Source organism: Sipha flava, unplaced genomic scaffold, assembly GCF_003268045.1.
Source record: "Sipha flava isolate LNK unplaced genomic scaffold, YSA_version1 40_pilon_pilon, whole genome shotgun sequence".
NCBI classification, from domain to species: Eukaryota; Metazoa; Arthropoda; class Insecta; order Hemiptera; family Aphididae; genus Sipha; species Sipha flava.
This window is the reverse complement of record NW_020273126.1, coordinates 143,653-156,503: the sequence shown is the minus strand read 5'-3', so window position 1 is coordinate 156,503 and position 12,851 is coordinate 143,653. Positions and strand designations below refer to the sequence as shown.

Here is a 12,851-nt window from a genome sequence, read left to right as displayed (position 1 = left end):
ACTTTGTATATATCTGACAATGAATTTTTAATTCAGAATCGGTCGTACTTTACAAATTTTATTATAAATACTCAAATATTATAATAATACTCCAAGCTTAACTTTTATTTATTTACTAGCTGACCCGACAGACTTCGTCCTGTCAAAAAGATTTGTAATGTGGCAGTTTTTGTGCCTACGTATTTTAAAAAATTCTCCTGAACAGAACCGTCACCCTGGTGATAGGGCGTTGTGAATAAAAAATAATTAAATAAAACATATATAAGGATTTAAAAGTAAGTAATCGCTTTATTGTTAATCATGTGAATCATAATTATTATTATTATCATTGTAGTGCTTTGTGGTATACGATGTTTTTTGTTTGATTACCTGGCGCATAGATAAACAAATCTGATGGTTTTCCAACACGGGAACAGGCAACATACAATTGACCATGTGAGAAACATGGGTTTTCTAGATTAATACCACAAACACTTAATGATTGTCCCTGGGACTTGTTTATAGTCATAGCAAAAGCAAGACGCACTGGAAACTGTAGTCGTTTAAACTCAAATGGCACATCAGTCGGAATCATTGGGATGCGCGGTATGAGAACATCTTCTCCTTTATACTTTCCTTTGAGTATAGTTGCTTCTATCACATTGTTTAGTAATTTTTTTATCGCTAACCGTGTACCGTTGCAAAGATGCGGTTGGTTGATATTTCGTAACATTATAACCACCGATCCAACCTTTAATTGAAGATTGTGAGGTGGCAATCCTGGCAAATCCAGCGAGTTTAAAAATTTCGGTGGATAGTTGACTACATCATCTTGATTAGTAGCCGAATCAACTGATTTATATATCCTCAATTCACCTGTAATTTGTTCTTGAATTTTGAAATTTAATTCATTTACATCTATGTTTTTTGCAGCCAGTATAGCTCGTTCGCTCAACCAATCATGGTTTCTGTAATTTTGAGAAACATCTGGAAACACCTTCTGAATAAGTTCATCTTTTGATCGAGTTAACTGACAAAAACTTTGAGGAAAGTTAATGCAGCCAGTCAACATGTCTATAGGAAATTTGCCATTACCAATGTCAATGAGTTGTTTAGAGAATATGTTTCCAGATTGGTCATTTTGCAACTCGACATGCATATTCTTGCTTAAATGAAGTACTTTGACATGTTTCCACAAACTGGAGGACTTTAGACATGCATTGAGTTCATCAGCTGGCGTTGATCGTGGAATTGTGTATATTGTGTTGATCGTATTGTGCGGCACGGCGGTCCGCGGGTTTCCAGCTACCTGCAACCTATCCTTTTTGTTCGTCGTCGTCGTCGTGTAGATAAGAATAAATCGAAACTATATTTATAACTTTATACACAAGTCCAAATTAATTCTACAAATAGAATTTGTATGTGTATTGGTTTATGTTATCGGTGTGCATTTTATCGTTCATTATAATAAAATAGGAGTATTGGTGTACGCGCGATGCATGAGATTATTTTTATCGATAAACTTACGTTGAGTAGTTAATAATTTTTGAGATACAGCGATCAGTGAGTCAGTGGTATTTGGATTATATGTATAGATAACTAATTATTGACTAACATTATCGGACTTTATTTATGCCTATTACCGTGATATCCTCTTTCATTTAAAAAAAACTGTATGAGAATTGGATAAGAAGTTGCGAAGCCAATATAAATAAAAAAGGTATAATATAAGAAAATAGTATTTTTTTCATTCTCATTTTTTTTATATATAATAGTTGAATACCTTCTGGGTGAAGCCGGGTAAACCAGCTAGTTTAATATGAACTTTATACCATAGCAATAAAGCTCAAATTGACTACGTTTTAGTTACAAATCATTTGTATTAGAAAAAGAAAAGGGCTATTTTTAGGGTTTTTCCAGCAATAATTCTAATTTTTCTCGCCGTAAAAACCATCCTTGAACTTCAACGAACATTTGAAAAAAAGATTTGGCCAAATTGGTCCAGGCGTTGTTGAGTTATGCGCTTACCAACACATTTTGCGATTCATTTTTATATTATAGATTTCTATATATAAACTATACATTTATTTATGTATTAATTTACAAACATTGACTTTTTAATAATTTTTAATTTTAACTAATTTTTTTATTATTTTATTACATTATTATGATGATAAGCTCTCGAACCTTTGATCGTGAAGAAGTTATTAGGTTAGGATTGAAAATTAAATAGCCATTTGTTTCCTAAATCCAAAACTAAAATATTTTAAATACAATTCACACAAAAAGCTCTTCCAATAAATAACACGTCGTTGACTATCCATGTGTATATAATCAGTACCAATATTTTATGCATTGCTTACTATATTGACATTAAGGTTAATTAAAAATTTAAACTACTCCCTTACATTTGTTGGAAATCAGCAAGAAAAGTTAAAATTTATAATACCTATTATGTATAAATTTAATATTTTTTCTAAATATATGTGTTTTTACTAAGTGTTATAACTTGTACTATTTACTGCAATACCTGGTACGGTCTCAAAATCCCACTAAAATATTTGAAGTTTTCTTAAACCGAACATAAATTTTACGACCGTAAATATTTATAAAACAAACATGTCTTAATCGCTTCGTATAACCGCAATCTTTGTTTGGAAAACATCAAATTAGAAAAAAACAATATATAATTGATTTTACGTTTTGAAGTAATTTTATTGTGTTTCGATCCTTTTGTGATATCAAACAATAGAATTTGCCGTCTCTATTTATATATAAGAGCACGGATGGAAACGAAAAAACACCGCAAACTAATAACTGCGTGCACGATGTTAAAACTTTAATAAATGTATTATATAGATATAGTTATTACTATATTACAGCGGTTCCCAAACTGTGCACCACGGTGTCTTAGGGGCACCCCGACCACTTTCTAAGGGCACCTCTACGGTTCATAACAAATAGTTTAAAATGTATGAAATTGTTTTTCCTTATTGTTTTCGTAAAAACTTTATAGCAAATAATGTAATATTTTCTATTGTATATTCGGATACTCTCATTTTAACCTTATAATATTTTTATATAATAATTATAATCATAATAACAATAATTTTTATTTATTTATTTTTTAAGTTTAAAAATGCATTAATTTATACTTGAGTTCAATTTTAATAAAATTAATACAATTGATTATCAATAAGTTTTTTTTTTTGTTCTGTCTTAAGTGTTATTCACAGCTGGGCACCGTGGCTAAATTGGGTCCAAAAAAAGGCACCATGGAAATAAAAGTTTGGGAACCGCTGATATATTATTTTGTTTTAGGCGATTGAACAAAACATTATTTCAGTTTGCCGCGTCGTCGATTCTCCGTCGCCATCGTAGTAAACAATCACCGACCGTACAACAGCGGATGGTTCCATTTTTAAAATCTACACTTACCTCCCCCCGCATCAGATCCCGAGAGAACACAAAACTCGGCTACGAACAACGGCATATCTGTGCTACCAAACGGGCTTTTCCAATCCGGAAATCGAACCTCTCCACCAACACCACCACCACCACCACCCCCGAGCTTTGCTCGTCTGTTTCTGAGACTCCTCGTGACCATCACTGCCGCCAAACATTTATCCATTATTCAAACAACTTAAATGAAGATGCGTATCACAGTGAGCTGCCGGTGAGGGGATTAACCGTTCAACATCCCTTTACTCTATTTCCGTTCCTGTTACGGCTCACGTCCACCGAGCGGATTTCTAATCCGTTTCCAAACAACTTGATTTCCGGTTTCCGGTCTCTTCGGTGCGGCAGCAGTGCGGAGACGCTGTTTCTATCGAAAGCGGCTCCGCCAATGCATGTATGTATGTTAACGAGTCCACATACAAGAGACTGAGGGAAAAAGATAGATAGTGCGAGTATGAGATAGAGAGAGAAAGTGATAGAGAAATAGTAATTTCACGTGTGCATATATGCACGTATACGTATGAAATATTGACCGGAAAATAAAATACTAAACTAAACTCTATTACTTGGCGACGGGTTTAACCCCTTTCGTCTTCAGTATCCGGTGACACCACACTATCACTAACGAGTGTAGAGGGCGTGTATACTTTAATACAATTTGAACGACTGTGTAGTGTATTTGCTGCGCACGCGAGCGCACACGCTGCTCTTATCTCGTTGGCAATGACGGCTTTGATAATGATAATAATATATGTGCACATTCGAAATTGCTTTGAAACGGTAATTGCGTTTGAATAAAAAAATGAACAAAATTATATTCACGTTCTATGAAATGAATCAATACATATATATGTATATATACAGTCGAATGGGCGGTCTTCCGGATCCGGGGATCGGTTGAAACGATTACTTTCATACATATTCCCCATACATTATATATTATGTAGTATTCGATACTGTACAAATGTGCTGTATTTATTGACTTTTCTAAGTCCGATTAATCTTTTACGTTCATAAAATTTTGATTTTTGTTTTTTTGAATTCTAACCAGCATCTTTCAATACGTGATCTTAAATAATAAAAACCAGTAAAAAATATTTATGAATTTCAATAAACTTAAGTAAATTACTCAAATACATAATATGCATACATTACAATTTTATATACAATACACACGAATACATCCATTGAATGGCCGAAATAATCTAATTAAATTAAACTATGGTATCCATTGCTTTATTTTACTTTTTAATCCAATTAAAGTATTATAATTTATAGTATTTATTGTATATTCCATTAATAAAAATAATATAGTTAATTAATTTAAAATGATAACAACTGCAGATTTCAACGAAAGAGCAAAAATTGACCCGGTGGATTTTTAGTCGGTACCAGATGGCAAATTTAAATGGACACTAAATAACCAAAACTATGCGACAAAATGTGTAATTCTAAAACCATTACAAAGTAAAAGAGCAACTGAAGTTGCTAATGAGTTTATATCCATATTATTGACATTTGGAGCTCCAAAAATATTACAAAGTTACAATGGCAACGAATTTGTAAATTCTGTAATCAATGAACTTAAAGACCTTTGGCTAGAATGTGCTATCATGCATGGTCATCCTAGACACCCTCAAATTCAGAGAAGTATTGAGAGGTCTAATTAGGATGTAGAAAACATATTACGAGAATAGATGGCTGATAATAAATTTAAAAAGTAGAGCATATGATTAAATTTTGTCTAATTCCAAAAAAATAGTTCATTTCATCGAACAATTGAATGCAATGCTAATATAATTGTTATATTCTTGTTCATAAAACAATATTGAAAAGTAGTTATAATACTATGATATGATATAATTATTTATTGCTAAATAACATAACAATTTTGTTTTAAAACAATTACACAAAATACACAATATTAGGTATAGTAAATAGGTATTGTCCATTTTATGAAATATATGTCCGTTTCATGAAAACGGTGTTCATATAATGTATTTTCGTCAAAATTCACGATCTAGACGAATTTTACTATCTGGATATCCAGTTCATGAAATGAATGATTTCAGTATGTGGATGTGACATATATACTCAACAAAAACCATAATGTGTATACGATTCGAAACTTCAACAAAACAGGATATATTTGTCTACACAAATATTATATATTCCGTGTATATACAACTTACTTGGCCTCTAATTTACAAAATTATTCCATACACGAATTCTATGTACACTATAATGTCAATCAGTAAACTAATTAAATAAAGAATAAGGCTTTAGATCGGGTGTTGACCAGTTACCCTCAGCAGCTGTTTTCAGCATTTAAAAAATGTACCAGTTGCCTTCACATATAATATATACAATTACAAAATAAAATAGTGGAGGTATATATATGTAAACAATAAATAATGAATATAATATTATAATATAATAAATATACCGTTTATAATTATAAGTAGGTAACATACATTATAGTTTGTAAAAAAAATTAAACATTTGCAATTGTAATATTATATTTGGTACCTATTATGTTTTGTAATAATGACTAACAGCTCTTACAAAATCTAATCTGATAATATTTTTATTTTTATATTAATTTATGAAATCTTCAATTTTCGTTTTTTTAACTAGTTAAGACCGATTGGTAGTATTTTTTATTTCATTTAAACTACTTATAGCGATGTATGTACTTGTTTGAACTTCTTTATAAATATTTATAAAAATAAAAATATTTGAATGTGCACTACTAAAATTCCTCGAAAATGACGAATGAAATGATTCACATGCATTAGTCATTCTTTCTGAATCAATTTCATTCATAGCCCACAGAGAAGGTGGAAAAGTCAAATTCGAGGAAATATATGTGTCAACTAAATAGTCAGAAAATTCAACTAATTTTTCTGATAATGACTAAATTGACATTAGATCTTCAACAATACAACCATCTATTTCATATATGAGTAGTAATGAAAGACCCAAAATTAAGTGAAGCTATTTTACAATTTCTAAAGTAGGATCCATATAATCAGGCTTTAATCTTAAATTTTAAATGCGTTTCCACCATGATTGAGTGAGATGAATTCTGCATCCCACGACAATAATTAATGGTCATACGACTGAGGATGTATACCTTGTTCGAAATCGGATATAATAATTGACGCATTGAATTCGAGCCCAAAGCTTGAGCATTTTTCTTTTAAAATATTAAATAATAATTCATAAGTTTTTGAAAATTTATTAGGCAGTAATGAAAACACAAATGGAATATAATATCCATTTTTTACACAGTGTATTGTAAAAAGTTGTAGAAAAAATTTTGAACAATAATCAAATGTTCCGTCCACAAAAATTTTATTTCGAGAACATAAACATTTTAAATTAGATTCTGTAGCGAAAGATATTATATTTTCCGCATTGAAGTTTTATAATAGAAAATTCTCACCTTTGTATGTATTTAATTGTATTATTCTTAATCCCGAGTGAACTTCAGAAATAGATTTTGGTAGTGGTGGAAGCGTTTTTCTTCTTGCACGATAAATACTTCTACGAATGAAGTTTATATCGTGCAATGTTATATCTGAGAATTTTGATCGAACCTCTTCGCTTATTAATTTTAATGTCCGTTTAGAAATATCACCCACGGCTTTCCGTTTTAAAGTATTAGTTACTTTCGTTGAATTTTCACACAGTGAATGTTTATGTTCGATTACCGATTTTAAAAGCACCTTTTCATCTTCACTTATAAAAAACTTTGAAGTACATGACTGTAATGTACATCGCTATTTAATACCTGCTTTTATTATGCGATCTTTATAAAAAGAGTAATTATTTAAAACTGATAATATTTTTACCTTTTCACTAAAAATTTTCGTTATATTTTCCATCATGTTAACGACGTCAGGGTTTTCGTATACTAAAATATACCTAACAAAGTATACAATTTAGTACATAGTCGTTTTTTACAACCATAAAAATCCTAATAAAGATATAAAAAATGATAATAACACGCGGGTTGTGATAAAGCCTTATATTAGAATTGAATAGAGTTATAATATGAAAAAAGAAATACATATCGAAAAGTATTATAGTATACTCATACAAAACGTGGTTATATAAATCATAGTTGAAAATAAAAAAATGTCTTTATTATCTTTTAAAACATTAAACAGTAAACTAATATGCTTTGATAGTAAACATTCCATTCAAAATCGAAGCAAATTAAATTTATATGTATTTTTTGGTAAATTTAATGTATTAATTAACAATAAAATATTTTTTTATTTTCATTTAATGTATCTCATTTTTATATAAAAAAGGGTGCGTAGGAACTTAACCCTCACGGCTCAATTTTTAATACAATTTCATATCCCCCTCCCAATAAAAAATCCTAAAAACGCTTCTGAATGAATCGCTTTGTATGTATTATAAATGTTTATCAACTTCTGAACCTATAAAATACGTTGGCACGCATCGACATATAGATCACCGGAAATTACTTTTATGTTTATTCCAGTGTGAACGAAATTAAATAAATAATTCGTTTTCATAGAGATTCGTTTCTTACTATTATAATATGAACGTACATTATAGTCAATATCCATCTTAGTTTAATATAGATCACTGTTATATTATTTTGCATACCACATTGTGTATTACGAAAAACATGAAATTAAAATAGATACTGTATGTAACTAAATTTTATTTCTCTAAGTCCGTTTGAACAATTGAATATCAATTAAAAATTCTTGAAAATATGAGAAAAAATACTCGTATTAGTCGTAGACAATCCATTACCGTTTTCAAGCCGTTTCCGGGTAACAACCATGTTTAAAAAAAAACACCCTCTCGCCGTTTTCCCTAAAGCGGTGACAAGTAATGAAGTACTTTCTCTAAAGTTTTATTATCCGTGAAAGCCCGTCTCCTAGAACGATACTGCACTGTCCCCGTTGTAAAGGAAATAAATTTGTTCCATGTACATGGCTTTCAATTAATAAAATGAGTGTTCCCCCTGTTCTCTCGTACAAAAACACTGCTAACGCATGTGCGACTCCATATTGTTATTTTTTTTTTAATGCTTTCGGTTTTTTATTTTACTTTTATTTATTCGTTTTTTGCACCACAATTTGAAATGATTCTTTTTGTTCTCATTCAACCCTTTGAGTGTCGGTTACACACAATTCCCAAAAAACAAACAAGAAGTTTCTGTGTGACATTCAGAAAACACACACTTCAGTAATTGAAAATTTCTATACATGTAATTACGTGCATCATCAAAAGTTTTATTAATTACCTAAATGTTTCAATCTGAAACACCAAAATAGACTTTATTCTAACATTTAATATATGTACTATTAAAAATCAAACAATTTGTTTACTTTTTATTCTTAAGAGTCCTTTTCAGAAGAATCCCAGATTTTAATTAATTTTCATTTGCATGTGTATGACCTACAATATTTTCAATATGTTAGTTTCTTCGTTCTATGATAATGATAATGATACTATTTACTAGAAATTCACACACAATATAGTTGAGAAATGATTTAAAAGTAAAATTTTGGTTTAAATTAAAAAAAAAAAAAAACATTTTTGAATTAAATGAGTTCGATCATTGATAAAATACATAAAATTAAATTAAAATATTATATAAAATAAAATTATCCATACAATACACTAATAATTTTTCAGATATTTCAAATAAATCAAAGAAATATACACAAACAATTGTATATTATACCTGTATATAGATATTAATGTAAATAATATTTAATTAATGAAAAATTTGAAATGTATGAGAATATTTTTTATAATTTTTGTTTTACATTTTCCATCTAAAATAATTAAGTGCAAACACCAAAATTAAACACGGTTCTCTCCTACAATAACCTATATTACTCTATCGAAGTTAATTTAAAATATTAAACACGAAACGAGTATTTGTAATATTGGTTATATTCAAATAAAAACTTATAATTTTTTACTGCTCAAAATGCACTTAAATCTAAAATTGAATAATGCACATTTTACTAACGTAACTCTAATTAAATGTTCTTTTACCAACATTATACATTTTTATTATAAACTCAACGTAAAATACTATAATAATTAATGCAATACATGTTTTAAGAATTATTTATTTAATAATTATTATATAATTTGTATGCGATTTAATTTAGTTAAATAAGTTTAGTTTAATAAGTTTCACAAGAACATGATCAATACTCTTCATCATATTCGTGAATGAAATAAAGAAATCACATGTAATAAAGTTTTATTTGAATAAAGTTTTTTGGGATTTCAATCCATTTGTCACTGTTATAGTATTATACCTGGAATCATGTCAAAAATAATTATTGCCCATACTACAGTCTTGTCGAGTGTCATAATATTATATGTGAGTATGATTGACATTTAATTTAAATAATCGCATAATTAGTTAAGAGAAATATTATAGATATCAGTTTAAATTAACAAAACCTAATATAATAATAATGAAATTGGATTTATCGTGTGTACAGATTGAATTATTTTAAAGTATGAAATACGTTTTTGCTATTTCAAATAATTTGTACTTATTTTTTTGTTTAACATATTTTTAAGTTAAACAACTTAAGGGAGTAACTGAATTGATTCTAATTTGGCCGAATTGATTCCCGTTTGTTTTCAGGTCAAATCATTACAATTTTAGTTTTTAATTTTTAGTAATTGGTAGGTTGTACAAAAATATTTGGTTCCAAATATAAATTAGATAGTATAAAACATAAATGTACCTACACTCTATAGTATATATGCAATAAAATAACAATAGATTGTTATATTGTATTATATTGGAGGTTTAGTAAAGTATTGCTGATACCCCAATAGATTAAGATAACAATTGAGATATTGGCACATATATCGCTAAATCGGTATGACAATAATGTTAGTGAACACTGTACAGTCTCAAATATATACATCGTATACATATATACACGTGTATATATATATAAATATATATCGTCAATTATATAAATTTATTTTCGCATAAACATCGAAAAAAATTATTATTTTTTTATAATTTTTCATTATTATAGAGTTTATGATTAGTTAAAAGGGAACTAAGTTATTGATTATAGACAGTTACAAGTTCGGATTCCAAAAGAACCTTGCAGAGGATAACATACAGATGTGGATATCAATAAAACGAAAATATGAAGATCACATGAAATTGAATAGAAAATGTGTATGTAAAGAAGTATTAAACCAGTGAAATTGAGAAGGAAAATGTGCATTCTTCCAACGGGAACCAATTCAGCTCAACTTAATAAAATATATTTTTCAAACAGGAACCAATTCAGCATGTGGTATAGGGGTTTGATAATCAATTCGGTAAAAGTCCAACGTAATCAAACATCGCTTAAATCACAATCATTGTAATTTTAACTTTAAACAGAATCTTTAATCAAATATAAATAGTCTATAAAACTGTAAAAATAAAGAATAAGGTAAACTTCTCAAATATTTTGACTCATCAAAGTGGTCGCTGTTAAACAAAAAAGTACATTCGACGTCGTGTTCCTGAAATAGAAACTAATTATCCGTCCAGATTATTAGATAGCTTCTGGTAAAGTATTTATAGTTTAATATATGTCTGAGTGTTTTAAAATAAATTTATTTTTATTATAATTAAGGAACTTTCCAATTATCTATTTTAATTCTGATTATTAAAAGTTACACATTTAGGTTAATTTAAATTATCAGTAAATTGTTATTAAGACCCCTTTAATTGATAAAAACAGTAAAATATGAGCAAAGTCAGGAACGTCATTTCAAATTTTGAAAGGATGGGACAACTGATTAAATTTGCCGACTTCATAATATTTAAAAAATTATGATTACCTTTATATTTAAATATTAAATATTTATGGACGATAGGCTATCAATAAAATATTTTTTCGGAACAAAACATGTAAGGATTATTATTGATTAATAATGTGATGATAAACAAAGAACATGAAACGTTTCAATTTACCCAATTAAATATTAACATTAATAGGTTAAGCGCCAAGACAAAAAATTTAGTTTTGAATATAGTGCCACGTAGGATTTATCGACCCTTCTATGTGATTTGTAAATAGCGCCACGTAGAGTTTTGAAGCCCGTCATGCAGTGCTTGTTTTTGTCGCCACGTAGGGTCTCCAAAACCTTAATCTTACATGTTTTCTTGAAGAATTCAAATAGAGCATGGTCCGTAGAACAAGTTTTTAAAATGGTTCATTAAAATACCATGGTGTTTTAATTATATAGCCATATTATAATATAATTTATATCAATAAAACTGTATACAAGTTATTTTCATACGATAATTACTATTATATTATATAAATATTCGTTAAAACTTACAAATTTAAAATATAATATTATCATTTTTACTCTGTACTAATTTCTGTTCAAATGTTTATGCGTGTATCAAATACGTTTGGATAACATTGAACATGAATAAATATATATATATATATATTGCACATAGTGCAAAAATACATAAAGTGTTTACAGAGTAAAGTGAAAAAAAAAACATAATAAAACCATAATTAAAAAGTTTGTGTAATCACTGCAATTGGACAACAGTAAAAAAAATGCAACTCGTCAACTAAACCACATTTTAGATTGTTGTAAATGCCCTAAAAACATTAAAGATGTCTTTAAATCTGATGCAACTCATTCAACTGATTCAAGTATGTGTTATAAATCTTGGTTTTATTTTATGATTTTATCACAAGGTAACTTAAAAACGATTTTAAAACTATAGATACTCACTTTCTTATTGCTAGTTGTAGCTTTTGAATTACCTACTAGGTAGTAAAATATAGGTACAAAATTATAATTTATCCGTGAATTTACAATCTTTTTAACTTTTTTTTTTTAATTTATGAAAAAATATATTTTTGTGTATTATTATAGGCGGTGAAAACGTTTGCAGACCATTCAATCTTCTACGAAATTCTTGAAAAATTCCAAAACCTGCTCCCTTACTTATAGGATCGTCCACTGTTGAATTACTTTCATCCCAAAAGATAATTTCATTAGCCATTCGAAGTTCTCGTTACACTCGTAAGTGCTATAAAATAAAGAAATCGAAATGATAAACACAAAGGTAAACGGTAATTGAAATTAAAACATGACTCTCTAGGTATAACATTTTTGTCACGCCTGTACCGAAGTTTGGTTTTCAACTACAGTTGAAGCGTTGGAATGTCACGTTTATCTGCCCAGCGGGTGGTAAGATGGGAATCCCATAGTGACGGGTGGTAAAGTGGAAATCTTAAAAAGTGTGGGGGACGGAAAAATGGAAATCCCTATAACACCGTGTAGTAAAGTGGAAATTTCCAAGATCGCTGGCACAGCACAACCAGAAACTTGAATGTATACCC

The 12,851-nt window shown here is 28.9% G+C and overlaps 1 protein-coding gene across 1 annotated transcript; it reads right to left on the bottom strand.

Moving 5' to 3' along the window:
- Positions 1 to 268: 268 nt before the first annotated feature.
- LOC112688855 (ATP-dependent DNA helicase pif1-like) lies at positions 269 to 677 on the bottom strand. The gene has a single exon (XM_025562254.1). It carries the CDS (start codon positions 572 to 574, stop codon positions 326 to 328), a length of 249 nt encoding a protein of 82 aa, XP_025418039.1. The 5' UTR covers positions 575 to 677; the 3' UTR covers positions 269 to 325.
- Positions 678 to 12,851: the final 12,174 nt, after the last annotated feature.